General features: G+C 58.8%; 1 protein-coding gene across 1 annotated transcript in view; it reads right to left on the minus strand.

Moving 5' to 3' along the window:
• Window positions 1–17,766, minus strand: part of ADCY1 (adenylate cyclase 1) — a 39,113-nt gene that overhangs the window by 11,838 nt on the left and 9,509 nt on the right. The window contains exons 2-11 of the mRNA XM_040964891.1: window positions 17,095–17,244; window positions 14,035–14,153; window positions 10,065–10,176; window positions 5,947–6,074; window positions 5,073–5,231; window positions 4,834–4,975; window positions 2,157–2,312; window positions 1,649–1,843; window positions 1,431–1,528; window positions 142–226 (exon numbers count right to left, since the gene is read on the minus strand). Coding sequence (XP_040820825.1) covers window positions 142–226; window positions 1,431–1,528; window positions 1,649–1,843; window positions 2,157–2,312; window positions 4,834–4,975; window positions 5,073–5,231; window positions 5,947–6,074; window positions 10,065–10,176; window positions 14,035–14,153; window positions 17,095–17,244 — 1,344 coding nt within the window. The remainder of the gene's footprint in view (window positions 1–141; window positions 227–1,430; window positions 1,529–1,648; window positions 1,844–2,156; window positions 2,313–4,833; window positions 4,976–5,072; window positions 5,232–5,946; window positions 6,075–10,064; window positions 10,177–14,034; window positions 14,154–17,094; window positions 17,245–17,766) is intronic.

Below are 17,766 nucleotides of genomic sequence, written 5' to 3' on the forward strand. Positions count from 1 at the left end.
CTCATGTAAGCCTGGGCGGGTGACGGGCAGGTAGGGCACACTCACACCCTGACCAGAAGACACACGGTATAGAGCACACGCACACACACTCACACCCTGACCAGAAGACACACGGTATAGAGCACACACACACACACACACCTGGACGCGGGTGATGTGCAGGTACAACACACAGGCCAGCAGAAAACAGATGCAGAAGACCAACAGGAGAAGGACAGCCAGGCTCCTGCAGACAGAAGAGGCGTGAGGAACTGCTGGCCAGGCGGGCAAGGTGTGCTAGGACTCTGGGACCCACCCCTCCTCCGCCCTCACTCCCCCTGTCCCCAGGAACCTCCTGGGACCCGCCCCTCCTCTGCCCTCATACCCCCGTCCCCTCCCCAGGAGGTAGCAGTGGTGTGAGCGCTGCCTGCTCTGGTCCCAGGGCCCACAGAGAGGCTCCTCCAGGCACACACTCCCAGGACAATGGCATTTGTCTTGTACACACCCCCACTTTGACCACCCTCACCCCCAAGACCTGGCCTGACAGAGCCTCACACAGTCTCTGATGAAACCTGCCCCAACCTAGCTCAGCTACCCTCCTGGCTAGCCTTCACCTAGGAAGAACTTTCTAGAAAGTGTTTGACCCCAAATAAAGCCATGGGTTGGCCACCGTGTGCAGTCTGCATGTGGATGGACGTGTCGTGCCCACGACTGAGGACCCTCTTCCCCACAGGTCCTTGTGGCAGGCCTCCCAGGCACACTGGCCCCACAGGGAGGCTCTGCCAGGAAATGGGTGTGCCTGGAGCTGGCATTGTGGCATAGTGTAGTGCCAGCATCCCACATGGTCACCAGTTAGCGTTCCGGCTGCTCCACTTCCAGTCAGCTCCCTGCTAATGGCCTAGAAGAGCAATAAATGATGGCCCAGCTGCTTGGAACCCTGCACCCATGTGGGGAACCCTGATAAAGTTCCTGACTTCTAACTTTGGCCCGGCCAAGCAGCCAGCTATTGTGAACCTGCGGGGAATGAACCAGGTGACAGATGATCTCTCTCTCTCTCTCTCTCTCTCTCTCTCTCTCTCTCTCTTCCCCCGCTCCCCACCACCCCCAACCTCTCTGTAGCTCAGGCTTTCAAGTAACCAAACCCACTGAGCCACCTTCCTAGACCGACAGTGCCCCCTGCTTCTGAGAACACCTCGAAGGCGCTGCCTGCTTCCTCCTGAGACAGGCCAGGGTGTGTGGGTAAGAGACAGACAGATAATGCTGCACCTCAGCCCAGGAACTGGCGAACCAAGACCCTGCCCCTCTAGCACCACGCCTCCAGGCTCACCAAGCTCCCGACTCAGTACCTGCAGGACGGCCGGGGACTGGCGCCTCCCCAAAGGGCTGTCAGGGGATGGAGCAGCCGGCACCCCCTGGGAACATGCAGCCTTGCGCCCAGGGCCAGTACTCACTGTGGAATGATGAGAAGGTAGACGAGGCCAAATAAGGCAGCCAGTACAAGGGCGAGGACCACGGCACTGGTGAAGTACTCGTCCTGCAGCTGGTGGTACTGAGGGCCAGACGGGGAGGGAGGGGAGGTCAGCCGAGAGGACCCCCAGACTCACCACTCCCCCGCCCCAGGCACCCCCAGTGCCTTCCCCAGAGGCGCAGGCAAGCAGCTGCCTCTCACCTTCCTCTCCCGCTCCCCCTGCTTATACTTCAGGGTGAAGAAGTTGAGGTCGGCCATCTCCAGTTCTGTCTGGCGGGCCTCCAGGAGGCGGCTGATGTACCTGTTGACACGCGTGCCCGGCGTGGCGTAGACGACGTTGGCGGAGAAGGACGAGCGGTTCCTGACTTTCTCCGAGGCCGTTCTCAACGCCCTCCTCTGCCAGGCAATGTGAGGGCATCGGTGAACTCTCCCCCACAGGCAGACCCTCTCCACGTGCCCTCCGGCCCCATCTCCTCTGGCAGGTGCCGGGTCCCCAGCCTGTGCTAGCACACGTGCAGTCGGGGGACAGACACCTGCAGAGAGGCCCTGAACAACAGCCCAGGGTGCACGCCCTGCTCCAGAAGACGCCATGGTCAATGGACAGTGCACACTGCTCAAAGCTTCCAGCCAAGTCCGCTTGCCCTAGGACCCAGCATGGAGGGGTGGGGCGGGGTGGGCAGACCAGGGCCCCCAGCCACGGCCCCACTACCTTGTCATCGTCCTCGCAGGTCATGACGTTGGAGAAGGGGATCTCTGCCTTGAACATCCGCCGGCAGTGCATGAGCTGCACCAGCAGGTAGCACACGGTCTTGAACTTCATCCGCTTGGCCGGTTTGATGTCAGAGAGAATCAGGCCTGGGAAGATCTGCGTGGACACAGCACGCAAAGGTGGGGGGTGGGGCTGCGAAGGCCCCAGGATGCCGCGATTACCTGCAGAGGGTACGGGGAGCCGGCCAGGAGCGGGTCCCCAATTCCCACACACCCACGTCCTCTGCAGCACAGGACCTTGCTGGGCCCCCATGCGCGTGGTGGCACCTGGGGCAGCTCGGCGTCGGAGGAACACACAGTGGGACCACGGAAGGCTCGGAGGGGACACACGCACCTTCCTGTGGCCAGTTTCTCAGGGTGTCTCCAGCCCTAACCTACCAACACCCCTTCTCCCCCAGCAACAGTGCAACGCCCCTACACCACAAGACGAAAGCCCAACTGCACTTCAGGCAGACTCTCGTACGCTCCCCCAAGCCCCTGCCACTGGGGCTGCCGTTCTCCCACCATGAGCCCAGCTCGGCCTCACTCCGCAGGACGCCCTCTCCACACCACAAAGCCTCAGCGCAGGGTGCACCACACTCCCCGTTCGTGGGACCCCAAGGACTCCTGAACACCCATCCAGCTCCCCCTCCTTCTAAACCTACAGCCCATTCACAGCCTCTCATTCCTGGAAAACCACTGAGGACCACTGAGCTCTCTCCCCCACCACGCTAGCCTATCCCTCCCACCCCAACGCCACTCACACCCCATCAGAACCCAGGAGGAAAAGAGCCGTCCTGCCTGCCCTACAGACCCCCAGCTGCTCCTTCCTCACTGCTCCTCACCCCTACCACAGCTCCTGAGTCAGATGGACATGGCTCCCATCACCTCCTCCTTGCCTCTACTCCCACTAGTGAGGAGGCACTCTGGCCAGTAGCATGCCCCCGGCCAGAGGAGCACAGGAGCATGGTGCTTGGGTCAGAGTCGCTGCTGGACAGAGCGGTACATCCCATACACACTGCACACTGTCCACCCAAAAAGACCTGTCCACACACACAGGGTCTGTCCACGCACACAGGGTCCGTCCACGCACACAGGGTCATACACACACACACAGGGTCTGTCCACACACACAGGGTCCGTCCACGCACACAGCCTGTCCACACACATAGGATCCATCGATACACAGGGTCTGTCTACGCACACAGGGTCATACACACACACAGGCTCTGTCCACGCACACAGGGTCATACACACACACAGGGTCTGTCCACACACACAGGGTCATACACACACACAGGGTCTGTCCACACACACAGGGTCATACACACACACAGGGTCCGTCCACGCACACAGGGTCATACACACACAGGATCCGTCCACACACACAGGGTCTGTCCACGCACACAGGGTCCGTCCACGCACACAGGGTCATACACACACACACAGGGTCTGTCCACACACACAGGGTCCGTCCACGCACACAGCCTGTCCACACACATAGGATCCATCGATACACAGGGTCCGTCCACGCACACAGGGTCATACACACACAGGATCCGTCCACACACACAGGGTCTGTCCATACACACAGGGGGTTCATCCACACACAGAGAGGGTTCATCCACGCACACAGAAGGTCTATCCACACACACAGAGGGTCCGTCCAGGCACACAGGATCCAACCACGCACACAGTGGGTTCATCCACACACACAGAGGGGTCTATCCAACATACACAGGGTCCATCCATGCACACAGGGTCTGCCCACGCACACAGTGGGTTCATAGACACACATACAGGGTCTGTCCATGAACAGTGTCTACACACACAGGGTCCATCCTTGCATGCCAAGCCGAGCTCTTCCCAGACCGAAGGCTTCAGAGCCATGGGCTCCTGAGCAGAGCTCTGAGCTCAGGACCTGCCTGGGGCAGACAAGGATGCGTCCTGCCTGAGCCCCTTCCCCGAAACCTTCCCTGCTCCATTGGGAGAGCCACCTGGGACCCCTGACTCAGGGCAAGTGAACACCCAAGAGCCCTTAGCACACACAACGAATACTGAGCCAGGTAAGACCCCTCGCCCCTGGGAACCCTGGTGTCAAGAGCCGTGTGCCCAGCAGATTCCCTGTAGTGCCCTGCAGTGCCCTGCAGAGGACAGGGGGGAGTAGCCAGTGATGCCACACTCTACCCCCAACCACACCACAAACTAGAAAAACACCACACAGGGCATGACCCTGCCCCTCACCTGATCCTGCACACCCACCGTCACCCAGGGTGGCACCCAGCTCAGCTCTATACCCACACCCCTCACCCTGGACACTGGTGTCACCCCCAGATCTTCCTCAGACCACTCTGTCTCTGAGCACATAGGACAGTCTTGGCTGCCCGCATGCACGGAGGCCCACAGCTCACAGAGCCCCCCACCAGTCCCCTCTAGGCCTCAGGGGGAGGTCACAGGGAGGGGAGCATGCGCACAGGGTGACCACATGACCATGGGCTTTGGGTGAGGATTCCCCCAACACCTGCAGGAAACCAGGACGCAATGAGTGAGTGACAGGCATAGGACAGGGGCTGGAGGGGGTGGGTGGACACAGTGACATCCAGGCCCCAAGGGGACGGGGAGGGGGGTCCGAGGCCCACCTTCCTGCGATGGGACGGCACGATGAAGAAGGTCTCAATGTTATGAGCCTTCAGGAAGCTGTTCCTCTCGTGCCCGTGGCCTGGCTCCACCTCGTAGTCCCCGTTCAGGCATGCCAGCGTGGCCTTGGTAATGTGAACCTTCCTGGGAGAGGCATGGGCAGAGAAACGGGTGGGGACATGAGCAAGGCCCAGGCCCGATCAGAGCCCTGGGAGGGCAGCCGGGCTCCTCCCCGCCTCACCCCGGCAGCCCGGCGGCTTCCATGACATTGGCCAGGGTCACATCGTTGGACCACACGTCATACTGCCACTTGCGCAGGCCCAGGACGCCGCAGAGGACACGGCCGGTATGCAGCCCCACACGCATGTTCAGGTCCACCTCGGTGGCCTCAGCCACAGACCTGCAACACGATGGGGAAAGGAGGGCACGGGCTGGGGTGGGTGCCTGCCGGGCAGGCTGTGGGGGCCCGGAGCGGGGGCTGGCCCTCGGCCACAGAGAGAATGCAAAAGGCTCCTGGCCCAATCAGTGAGCCGAGGGCCCTTGGAAGACATGCCACAGCTTCTGCCCCAGCACTGCACCCCCAGCCCCTCCAGCTCCCGCTCCAGAGCAGCCCCCAAGCCCCATGCTCTCAGCCTCCCCCCTTGGTGCCCCCAGCCCCGTGCCCACGCTCCCGGCCTCCCCCCTTGGCTTCCCCAGCCCCGTGCCCACCCTCCCGGCGTCCCCCCTTGGTGCCCCCAGCCCCGTGCCCACGCTCCCAGCCTCCCCCCTTGGCTTCCCCAGCCCCGTGCCCACCCTCCCGGTGTCCCCCCTTGGTGCCCCCAGCCCCGTGCCCACGTTCCCGGCCTCCTTCCCCCCGGCCCCCGGCTCCTGCTAGCAGCTTCTCTCTAGGGCATGGTTTTCACCTTCACCTGCCCAGAAGTCAGGATGAGGGCTTGGGAACAGGAAGCTGCCCACCTCACCCTGGACCCCCCACCCCAGGGCCAGTGGGCGAGAGCGGGCAGGGGAATAGGCCCAGGGTATTCAGGGTAGCAGGCGGTCCCTGAAAGAGGTGCCCACACCAGCTCCCTCCTGGGACTAAGCACCGCTCCACAGGGGAGCTCACGGCGGGCACTCACGTGATGGTGTCGATCATGTCCAGCCCCATCTCCACGCAGCAGTGGGCATGGTCGGTCTTGGGTTGCGTGAGGCCCGAGACGCAGTAGTAGCAGTCCCCAAGGATCTTGATGCGGCGACAATGATTCTCCTTCAGGAGGCAAAGCAGGGGTCAAGAGTCACCGGGCTCACTCCCAGCCGGGCCGCAGCCGTGCACTAAGGATACAGCTGCCCCAGGCCTGAAAGGGGACAGGTGGCTCTGTGCATGCTCCTCCCACCCCATGTCTCCCTCTGCATATGCTCCCACAGACACATGGATAGCGAGGATGTGAACAGGTCTGGGGACGCTGAGCCTGGCCCCCAGAGCCCCTGTCCTGGGCTGCACAAGCCCCTCTAAGGGCTAGCGGCTGGTGACCACCAAGCTCCCCTCGACCATGTGGTCACTTAACCCGTAGGACGCTGGCTGGAATGGGTTCCTCCCACAGGCCCCCAGCAAGTCTTGTCGGGGTTCACATGAGCCAGTCACAGGCTCAGAAACAGTGCAGGGTGAGACAAGGTCCCATGTCCACCCAGCCCAAGGGCCAGCCCTGGCCTCACAGCTGCCTCTGCTGAGTGTCCAGGGGTGCATCTGCACCCCAGGCAGGGAGGGCTTGGGGGCTCTGAGGACCTTTCAGTCCTTGGCACCCAGGACGAGGCAGGCAGGGGATTACAGGAGAACCCGGATCCTCATGCTCCTTTTCCAGGAACTAGGCAGGCAGTGACAAGGAGGAGCTAAGACAGTCCGTGTCCGGGACCTGCCTGGCTCCAGCAGCGGCCCCAGGAATGCTGAGGAAGCTACGGCCACAAGAGGGCAGATGTCAGCAGCAACAAGAGCTGCGCAGTCCAGAGCCCTGAGGTGCCCATGTCCCGCTAGGACCAAAAAGGCCAGAGGGCAACGTGGGCACCCCACCCCACATACCCCAATTCCGAGTCTTGGCAGCCCTTGCAGGTGCAAGAGAAGCCTGAATTAACCCAGCCTAGGCCCCAAGTGACTGTGTTCCAAGCCCAAAACGGCCACTTTCTGCTCATGCTAAGACAGGGTGCAGCCCTGTGTGGACTAGGCTCATGTCCACGTATCACTGTCACGACCCCTGCCCACCTGGGGTTCCACCCCTCCTGCCCTCTCTACTGAGCCAAGCCTCTGACTCAAGGTCCAGATACAAGGGAGCCCCATGGAGACATGCCCCAACCCAAGCTTGCCTGGCCCCCTCCCAGACCGTCGCCCATGAAGCATGTGGGCTGAGGCCACCCCTGCCCACAGGTATCCACGGCCCTGATCTCCCCACCATGCGGCACATCCGGGTGCTGGATGCCCATGCTCTCCTGTGTCCAGCAGCGTGCAGAATGCAGCCCATGGCCCCCTGCCCACCCCCAGAGATGCCCAGCCTGTGTCCCTGGGAGCACACAGCATGTGCCTGGATGTGGTGGGTCCCGCCCGTCACAGGGCTCAGAGCCAGGCACCCTGCAGGGGACAGGGTGTGCCTTCTGCCCCTCCTGAACACACCACACACTGCACTGCATGCCACAGTCTTGCATCAGCTAGTGACATTGTCAAATGCCACTTTGAACCTGAAAGGATGAGACGAATGACACCTGCAGCAATGAAACCGCCGGACTAAGAAGTCCCAGGGCCAGAGCCCAGAAGGTGGGCTTGGAAACAATGTTTCTAGAAAGAAGGGAGGGTCTCTGGGAAGACAAGGAGGGTGAGGCTGAGGCCTGAGCACCTGGCTGCCACGGAAAAGCTCACGTGGCCCTGCATCTGCAGGGAATGGACTGATGTCTGGGAGCTGGCCCAGAACACAGCAGGGACAGCCGAGGGCACAGCCCAGCCAGCACCAGGGAGCCCACAATGCGCTCCAGCCCACGACTGCCAAGACTGAGAAACAGCAACCGGACGTTTGTTATCCTTGAGGATGAACAAAGAGGTAGTGAATTGAATAAACGCTGTTTTTTAAAAAACAGAAAGCAGGAGCTACTCAATGCAGAAATGACAGAAGAAAAAAAAAAAACCACCGTTTGCAAACCAAAATTCACCAGATCTGAGCAATACGTGGGAAGCAGCCACAGTGCAAGGCAGGTGGATCAGGACCACAACCCAGGTGTCCGGTGGTCAAAGGAGAGTGCCCTCTGCTGGGCTGAAGCCACCACACACCCACGGTAGCTCAAGGAAGAGATTTAAAAGGCAAAAGGACCCCAGGCCTTACCAAGTCCTGACGGGTGAGGCTTACAGCACGCGGGGAGAGCCCACAAAAACAGGAGCACTGCTGACATTCAGAAGAAAAGTAAAACAACAGCACCAACAGACCCCAGGCGGAAGGCCTGCCCCGTCACAAGCAGGGACCATGATGGGCCTCGGAGAGGCTGCAGACAGGACCATCTGTGACAGCCGCTGTTCTGGGGCACAACAGCAGGTGCACACAGCCTAGCTGGGAGGCTGCTACACAAAGACCTTCTCACACTTCCTTGGGGAACTGCAGTAACTTACACATCAGGACCACCACCCCACCAAGGCTGGGGCGGGTTTGGGGCTCCATCTTAAGGAATGCTGGTTGAGATGCTTGCGGCCCACACTGGAGTAACTGGGTTCAAACCCTAACTCCAGCTCCCAGCCCCAGCTCCAGCTTACTGTTAACACACCCTGAAAGGCAGCAGGTGCCTGCCACCCACCTGGGAAACCACGACCAACTTCCTCGCCACTGGCTTGGGCCTTGCCCAACCCCAGCTGTTTCAGCAATTTGGGGAAAGACCCAATGACTGCAAACTGTACCACAAGGGGACCCATGGTGCTTGGGACCCCAAAACAACTGCATCTGAAGCTCATGTGTTGCCTTTTAAAACACATGCTTGAGAATACACAGCACTAGGCAAGCCACCACCTGTAATGCTCTCAGCCCATGTGGGCGCCAGTTCACACCCAGCCGTTACACCTGCCGAGCAGTTCCTGCCAGTGCCTTGGGAAAGCAGCGGAAGATGGCTCAACTCCCTGGGACTCTTCACCTGTGTGGGACACCTAGAAGAAACTCCTGCTCTGGCCTGCCACAGCCCTGGCCATCATGACCATCTGGGGAGTGAACCAGTAGGTGGAAGTTTTCTCTGTCTTTCTGACTCTCAGATAAATAAAAATGTTTATGAACACAGCACTCTGCCAGTGCTGGGAAGAAACACAAACAGGTAACTGAGGAAGAACAGACACTGCCGAGCCCAGCAGTCTTCAGCACGTCTCTGAGCAAAGAAGGACCCGCACGGCCCTCACACGACACCTGTCACACCTGACACGGGACCCGCACGGCCCTCACACGACACCTGTCACACCTGACACGGGACCCGCACGGCCCTCACACGACACCTGTCACACCTGACACGGGACCCGCACGGCCCTCACACGACACCTGTCACACCTGACACGGGACTCCAGCAGCTGCGCACAGGATGAAACCCACACTGTCCTGAACTATGTCAGATTTGGTCCTTAAGCCCTGGCCAGTGAGCAGCAGGATGTACCCCCTGCACCGCTGCGGGCAGAGGCGAGCAGCTCAGCGAGTGCCCTCTGTCCACAGCTCACAGCCCAGCTCTGCTCTCCATCCACGGTTCGTGGCCCAGCCCTCTGTTTCCAACCCTGCTTTGCAAACACCAGGGCGGCCAGCAGCAGCCCTCAGGGGCCCGTGGCCAATGGCTGAATTTCTTGAGACCCCAGACCAGGCTCCCTGGCAGCCAGTCAGCATCACTGCTCCACTGGGCATCCGAACATGCATGCTCCCCGACACTAGCACGGCCCTGGGCTGACCTTTAGCAGGCCCTGCCAGAAGCTGTCCCAGCAAGAACTTCCAATCCCCGGGCAGCCTGCCTTGGGCACAGGCAGCCCCTTCTGGGCCAGCATGGGCAGTGTTGGCAGGTGGCCTCAGTGGGCAGTGTCACCCCAGGAGGCAGCACCAGCAGGCCCAGTCTAAGGAGAACGGTCATGAAGGGGGCGGCTGCAGCCCATGGCCTCTCACTGGCTGGCAGAGCTGCCTCGCCCGGCCTGGCTCCCATGCTACAGCCAGGAACCCTCCTGGCCCACAGGAGCAATTCTACCCAAACCCCTGTGCCACACCACGACGCTTACCGTGGCTAACTCGTCAAACTTGCCAAAGAGCTCGTTGAGCAGCTTGACCAGCTCCTGGGCCGTGCACTGGGATGCCAGCCCCGTGAAGCCCACGATGTCTGCAAACAGGATGCTGCAAGAGAGAGCAGTGACGGGCACCTCCTCTCCACCCCTCAAGCCCGTCACCACCAAGCACCCACTCCCTCCTCGTGCCCGTTTCACAGGTGGGAAGCCTGAGACACCAAGAAGCTGCAGAGAGGGGAGCCACTGAGCGCACTGGGACACCTGACACCTCACAGGGAGACCCCGCCTGTCAAGGCAGAGCATGCAACGGGGTCGTGGCCAGCAGCTTCCACGAGGTATGTGGGCTACCGCACACCCGCCTGGCCCCTTCCGCCAGCTGGACGAGGATGACCACGAGGACCTCGGGGAGAGGTTCGCATCCCTGAACTGCATGCCAGGCTGCAACGCAGACGCTCAGCCTCAGCGCCCAAGCTCCCGCTGAGCAGGCTGGGTCAGCCAGGAGCCAGTCTCGTGCAGAGAGGACCATCCTGGGGAGAAGACGCCCCTCCTTCTTACAGAGACCTGAGAAACAAAATCCCCCACCCTGCCCTATAGGTCCTGATCGTTCATCAACCCTTGTTCAAGATGTTCCTTGGCTTTCCTAACTTTGGGACTCTCCCCTAAACCCAGCTGATCTCCCTCCCTCCAGAGAGAAGCCAGAAATGCCGAAAGGAAGGGGCCCTCAGGTCAGCAGTGGCGGGGGACACCGCAGCGGGGCCCAGGACCCCAGGGGACCCGCCAGCCTTTCCTGCTGGACCGTTGGTGAGGCTCATCCAGAACCATGCGTGCGCTGCGCAGCCATCCATCACGGAGTTGTTTGTTATTTCACGGGCTCATTTGGCAAGGACCAGCACTGAGGACTCCATGGGCAGGTACTGTTCTGGGTGCTTAGCAGTGAACAAAAGATTCCAACACGTGCTGGCACTGTGGCATAATACGCTAAGCTCCCACCTGAAGCGCCAGCATTCCAGATGGGCACTGGTTTGAGTCCCAGCTGCTCCACTTCTGATCCAGTTATCTGTTTACACACTGGGAAAACAACGGAGTTCGGCCCAGGTCCTCGCTTCGCTGAGCTCCAGTGGGAGACCCAGACAGAGCGGTAGGCTCCTGGCTTCAGATCAGCTTAGCTTTAGCCATTGAGGGTATTCTGGGTGTGAACCAGCAAATGGAAGATTCTCTAACTCTGCCTTTCAAATGAAAAAACAAATCTTACAATTCTGTACTCAAGGGAGGAGTCGCAAGGTGTACATCAAAGATGGCTCGGGGACCATGGGGAACTGGAAGTTCAGGGACGCAGGCGTCAGCCAGGGCTGGGCAGCAGAGCTGCGTGCTGAGGGAGCGAGGAGGCAGCAAGGCCATTATTGCTACCACAGCCCCAGGAGGCATGCTCCCATGATCTCTGGGCTCCCATGAGAATCTGGTCGCTCACTCGTGTCGGTCCGACTCGGTGCCTCATGGGAGCCCACCTGAGGTCCACTGAGAAGCCCACGGCGCCGTCTTCTGAGCATGCCCAGCAGTGAACGCTTCACTTACTACTCAAATCTGAATTTCTGCTTGATTGGGTTTTAAAAATAATTTCTACTGCCTATTGCTATTCTGCTTGTTGAGGCTGCAAATCCTTGCATTCCGCAGGCAGTTTTTCTCAGCGTAACTTAAAAATAGCTGATTTTTTGTCTAGGAAGCCGTGCACACGCCTCCCCTGCTGTCTCCTGGCCTGTGGAAGCCAGTCTCCATGTCCTCGTGAGAACACGCACGGACATGGCAGCCCTGGCAAGGGTTCCACCACAGCCCCTGCTGTCACTCCGTTGGTGCTGCTTCTGGGACTTCTCAGAACTACTTCTGCACAGATGTGGTCCTCAGAAACTCCCAGAATTACTCCAGACCTCCTCAAAGCACCCTGCAGCAATGACCACGCCACGGGGCTCCTCAAAGCACCCTGCAGGTGGCCCATGCCATGAGGGTTCCTCAACGCACCCTGTAGGCGGCCCATGCCACGGGGGTTCCTCAGACCACCCTACAGGTGGCCCACGCCACGGGGGTTCCTCAGAGCACCCTGCAGGTGGCCCACGCCACGGGGGTTCCTCAAAGTTTCCCGTGGCCTTGTTGCTTCCTTCAACTGGCATCACAGACCGAAGCAGTTGGGAGCTGCTGACTGCTTCTAACCGACGTGTCAGCTAGGGCTGTCCACGCCACGCTCTGAGGAAGCTCACTGAGAAACCAGGTGTGGGAGCCTCCTGGGGGACACCCAGACTGCTCAGGTACTGATGTGGGTCAGGGGCCCCCCATCTGCTGCTGCCCTAGACACCACTGACTGCAGCTGGGACAGAAACAGAGCTACCAGTACTCAATGCAGGCTCACCCAGGGGGTATGCGGGCACCCCACGTGGTTCCTTAGCCCACTGCACCACAACAGCCACCTAGAGCTTTTAATAATAAACTTGGAGGCCCAATGTGGTAGCCTAGTGTTTAAAGTCCTCGCCTTACACACACAAGGATCGCATATGGGTGCTAGTTCCTATCCCAGCTGTCCCACTTCCCATCCAGCTCCCTGCTTGTGGCCTGGGAAAGCAGTCAAGGATGGCCCAAAGCCTTGGGACCCTGCACCTGCATGAGAGACCTGCAAGAGGCTCCTGGCGTTTGGCTTTAGACTGGCTCAGCTCCAGCCATTACAGCCACTTGGGGAGTGAGCAAGCAGACAGATCTTCCTCTCTATCTCTCCTTCTCTCTGTAAATTTGACTTTGCAATACAAATAAATAAATATTTTTGAAATAATAATAACAATAAACTTGGGTGGGACACACTGTGGTGTAGCCGGTTAAACCTCTAGCTTCGATGTCAGAACCCCACATGGGCACTGGTTCGAGTGCTGGCTGTTCTGCATCCAATCCAGCTCCCAGCTAATGCCCCCAGAAAGCAGCCCAGCATGGCCCAAGTGCTTGGGAGACCCAAAGGAGGCTCCAAGCTCCTGGTGTCAGCCTGGCCCAGCCTCAGCCACTGCAACCAACTGGGGAACGAAGCAGCAGATGGAAAGTCAGTCTCTCTCTCTCTCTCCATTTTCCCCTCGCCTCATCCCACTTTTCTTCTCTCTTATTCCTCCTCCTCCTAACTCTGTCTTTCAAATAAACTGAAGTTAAGATTAACCCATGGTCCTCCTATTCGCTCTGTAACTCCCTGACAACCGTGGCCCCCTGGGGCTTCCCCACGATGCCCTTAAAGTCCATCACGCCTCCCAGATTCTCTTGGTTTTGCTCCTCTGACTGCAGTCTTTCCTGTGGCACAGCTGGGCCTCAATTCCGTGCACTGCCACATCCTCCTGAGCAGAATGTGGCCAGCACAGCTCTCCCACAAGAGCGAGGCATGCAGCAGGTGTCTCCTAGGTACACAGGGACAGCTCAGGCTGGGCCCGAGGCCTAACTTCTCACTGTGAGTCCCCAGTGCTGCTGGACCAAGGGCAGAACCGGCATTTTTCTCCTCTTGTGTTTTCAGGGGTTGAGGGCACACAGACCCCCACTCAACCCAGCAGGGCCAGCAGAGGACACCTTAAAGGGGGCTCTGGGGTCCCACGAGTCCTGTTGACCCCATCTCCAACCCAATTCCATCAATTCCAGCAAGCAGCACTAGGCTAGACCACATTCATGACTGACCAGCACATCCCAGCCTGCCTATTGCAGACATATCGACTCCTAGTACTTGGCTTCCTCCCCCTGTAACATGGGAACCATCTTCTTCCCCTCCCTGGCTGATGCGAGAAGAATGCACAAGGATGAGTTCTGCAGCATCCTGCGGCTGGACCTCCCAGCCACGCCCACCTGACTCCCAGCCACGCCCACCTGGGCCACCCCAGTCACATCCACCTGCCTCCCAGTCACATCCACCTGCCTCCCAGCCACGCCCACTGCCTCCCAGCCATGCCCACCCCAGTCCTACCTCACATTGTCATGCCTCTGGATATAGATCTTGTGGAAGATCCTCTCCGGGGGCTTCAGGAAGTCCTCTTTCATCTCCATGGCAACGTTGCGGGGCAGAAGGCTCATAAGGAGCCGCTCCTGGGCATAGGAGAGGGGGACTCACATCACCCACCCAGCAGGTCCCCCCCACCCTTCTTGGTCAGCCCAGCGCCTTGGGAAGAAGTGAATGCCTGAAACACACTCTGCTCTCAACGCCGACGCTGAGCCCTGAGAGGCAGAGCCAAGGGGAGAGACACAGAACACTTGCACAGCGGGGCGAGCAGCAGCCTTCCTCAGGGCCGTGTGCAGCCCGCACATGTGGCCAGGCTTGGCGAGGCATCCTGAAGGCCTGGATGCCGCCAGCACACACACCCTCAGAAAAGGAGGCAGCAGACAACCAGGCTAAGTCCAAAATGCTCTGAAACAGAGCAAGGGTGGGCGCCATGGACAGCTGGCCCAGCCGCAGCCTGCGACACCGGCCCGCACGGCCCAGCACTGGTTCAAACGCCAGCTACTCTGCTTCCAATCCAGCTCCCTGCCACTGTGCCCAGAAGACACTGAAGATGAAGCAAGGAGCTGGGCCCCTGCCACCCACACGGAAGACCAAGCTGGACCTGGAGGCTCTTGCCTTCAGCCTGGTCCAGCCTTGGCCACTGCAGCCATTTGAGCTGTGAACCACAGAATGGAGGGGCTCACCCCGACCCCTGCCATATTTCAAATAAATAAGTCTTCTTAAGACCATGAATACATATGTGAAAATCCTTAACAAGATGTCAGCAATTCGGTGATATATATAAAAAAACCTGTACATGCTGTCCAGGGGTGACGGCTCATGCACCTGAGTCTGTGCCGCCTACATGGCAAATCCAGATGGAGCTGCCGGCTCGGGCCCAGGCCCTGTCAGGGACCAGCAGCTGGAGGGGTTCTGTGAGTATGTGTGTGTGTGTGTGTGTATACATATACGTGTGTGTACGTGTGTGTGTGAACAAGACTGTCAAGGGGAGACTGACTCTGGCTTTTAATTTTTTAAAAAGGCACTTCAATTTTTTTAAACCAAACACTTTATAAACAGGATAAAGAATAAAACCTGCATAACAATGGGTACAGCAAAGGGCAAGGATGACACCAGAACCCGGCCATGATTAAGAATGCCAGAGACGAGGACACAGTGAACTTCCTGGACAAGCAACAACAGGAAAGCCTGGGGCGTGCTCGACCCTGAAGGCCTGGATGCTAACCACTCCTGCCAGGAACAAGGCAAGGTGTCAGTTCTCATCGCTCGGACTCACCATCACACCGGAAGGTCTAGTCAGCGCCACACGCTAAGATAAGGGGAAGAGAAGGGGCAGGCAGACAGAGAAGGAAAAGATGAAAATGATAGGAGGGTCACTCAGGAAACAGAAAGGAGGCCGCAAAGACAAAACAATACCAGGATGTCCCAGAACACAGAACTGAGTCATTCAGGTCACAGGGCACAAGGTCAACAAAGTCGACTGCATTTTGAGAGACTAGCAATAAACACATGTAAATACCACTCAGACTCTCTCAAAAAATGAAATACTCAGGCCTTCTGTAACTCACACAGGTAGAGCACTTGCACGCTTACACTGGTAAGACACTGGTTAGAGAGACCAGAGGCGCTCCAAGTCAGTGGAGAGACATACCACATCCATGGACTAGAAGACTCAACCAGGTCAAGAGGTCAGTTCTCTCCAAATTGACATTCAGGTTAAACACAAGTGCTGTCAAACTCTCTGCAAGGTACCGTCAAGATTATCCCAAAACTTCCATTACAAAGAAATAATAATCCCTCACATGACCTTGAAAAAGAACAGCAGGCTGGGAGGGATCAACCTACCGGACTTCAGTGCTTACTACTGGCAATACCATCAATACCCTGCTATTGGTTGGAGGACACACCAACCGGACAACAGCACAGGATCTGGAACCCAGAATCTAAGAAGAGACCCACACAGATAAACCCAACCAATTTCTAACAAAAATTCACAAGCAATCCCATGGAGGAAGGGCAGACTTTCCAAGGAATGCTGGAGCAAGCAGACCTCTGTGTGAAAGACACAAACTTTAACCCAAACTTCACACGTTATGCAAAAGTTAAGCAACAGCATTTCACGGGTTTAATTGTAAAATACAAAGCAATCAAACTTTCCAGAAAACACATGAGAAAATCTTCAAGGGAGCAGGCTGTCTTAGATTGAACACACAATCTGTAACAGAAACGCTAGTCAAGGAGAACTCACCAAAATGAAACGTGTGTTCTCAGAGAGCCCTTGTTACTGAGAGGAAAGGGCTCCCACAGGGAGACACACAGCCCAGGGGAGGGCTGGAACTGAAGACAGGTAGAGAATTCTCAAAGCTGAGCTGTTACAAAGAACCCAGCTAGAAATCAGGTGAAAGGCGCGCACACACACGGTGGGTCAGAGATGCCGTGTCCATCCTGCAAGGCAGCTTCCCAAGGTTTCCAGAGCTAGCTCTGAAGCCATCTCGTCTCATTCACAGCCCCTAGTGCCAACGCAGAACACTGGGAAACATGGCCCACCACCCCAGGGTAAACTGAGGCTCCGAAGGAGAGAGCAGAGGCTCCCTCCAATCCACAGCCATTGCCACCCCACCCCAAGACTGTCCCAGAAACCCAACAACCTTGCAGCCTGAGAGGGACAGAGCTACTGGGTAGGGGTCTGCTGGGCAGAGGGACCACCAGACAGAGGGGCTGCCAGGGCAGGAGGGCAGCCAGGCAAGAGGGCAGCCAGGCAGAGGGACCACCAGACAGAGGGGCCGCCAGGGCAGGAGGGCAGCCAGGCAGAGGAGCCCCTAGCACAGAGGGGCCACCAGAGCAGATGGGTCCCTGGGGCAGAGAGGCTGGCAGGACAGAGGACCTGCCAGCCAAGCAGAGACGCAGAGGAGCCACTGGGGCGGAGGCCGCCAGGCAGAGGGGCCACTAGGCAGAAGGGCCACCAGGGCAGAGGGCCGCTGTGCAGGGGCCACCGGGCAAGGGACCTCTGGACCAGGGGCCACTGACCTGCTTCTCGTTCTCATCCTCCAGCCGCAGCCGGTCCTCAATGCAGCTCCGCGCTTGCAGGAAGGCCTTGCGCTGTGAGCGCTCGGTCAGGATGCGCACAAACACACCATACATGTTCACGCCCACGAAGAGCAGGGCGTTGGCGCCGAGCTGTGGGCAGACAACATGCCATGTGAGGCTCCTCTGCATGCCTAAGAGCCACAGGCCATCCACAGAGACACTCTCCGCCCTGTACCCCGCCAGGGAGCTGCCATGGCCACTCAGGCTAAAGCCCCAGGAGCCAGGCAGCACGCCCGCTGTACCCATCCCAGTCAGCCAGGCTCAGAGCCAAACGGGATCCCCCAAGGCCACACACTGAACACTTCATGCCCAGTACTTCCAAGCACAGCTGCACTCAAAAACAGGGCCTGGAGGGAGGTGACCAATGTCACCAGGGCAGGGCCCAACCAGAGCGGCTGTGTTCAAGGACCCAGGGTGGGCACAGCAGCTGCAACAAGGAGCAACGCCACTTATGGCGTGGGGCTGCCCACACCCTGACCTTGGCCTTGGCTGCCCAACTCAGAGTGTGGCACCAGCCCAAGCTGACTCATTGGCCGAGAGAATGGGGTTGAGGGGCACTGGGCCCACAAAGGCCATTAGGGGCAATTGAGAAACTAATTGGGCAGATGAACC

The sequence above is a fragment of the Ochotona curzoniae genome, unplaced genomic scaffold (assembly GCF_017591425.1).
Source record: "Ochotona curzoniae isolate NIBS_2020 unplaced genomic scaffold, NIBS_Ocur_1.0 scaffold_3835, whole genome shotgun sequence".
Taxonomy (NCBI): Eukaryota; Metazoa; Chordata; class Mammalia; order Lagomorpha; family Ochotonidae; genus Ochotona; species Ochotona curzoniae.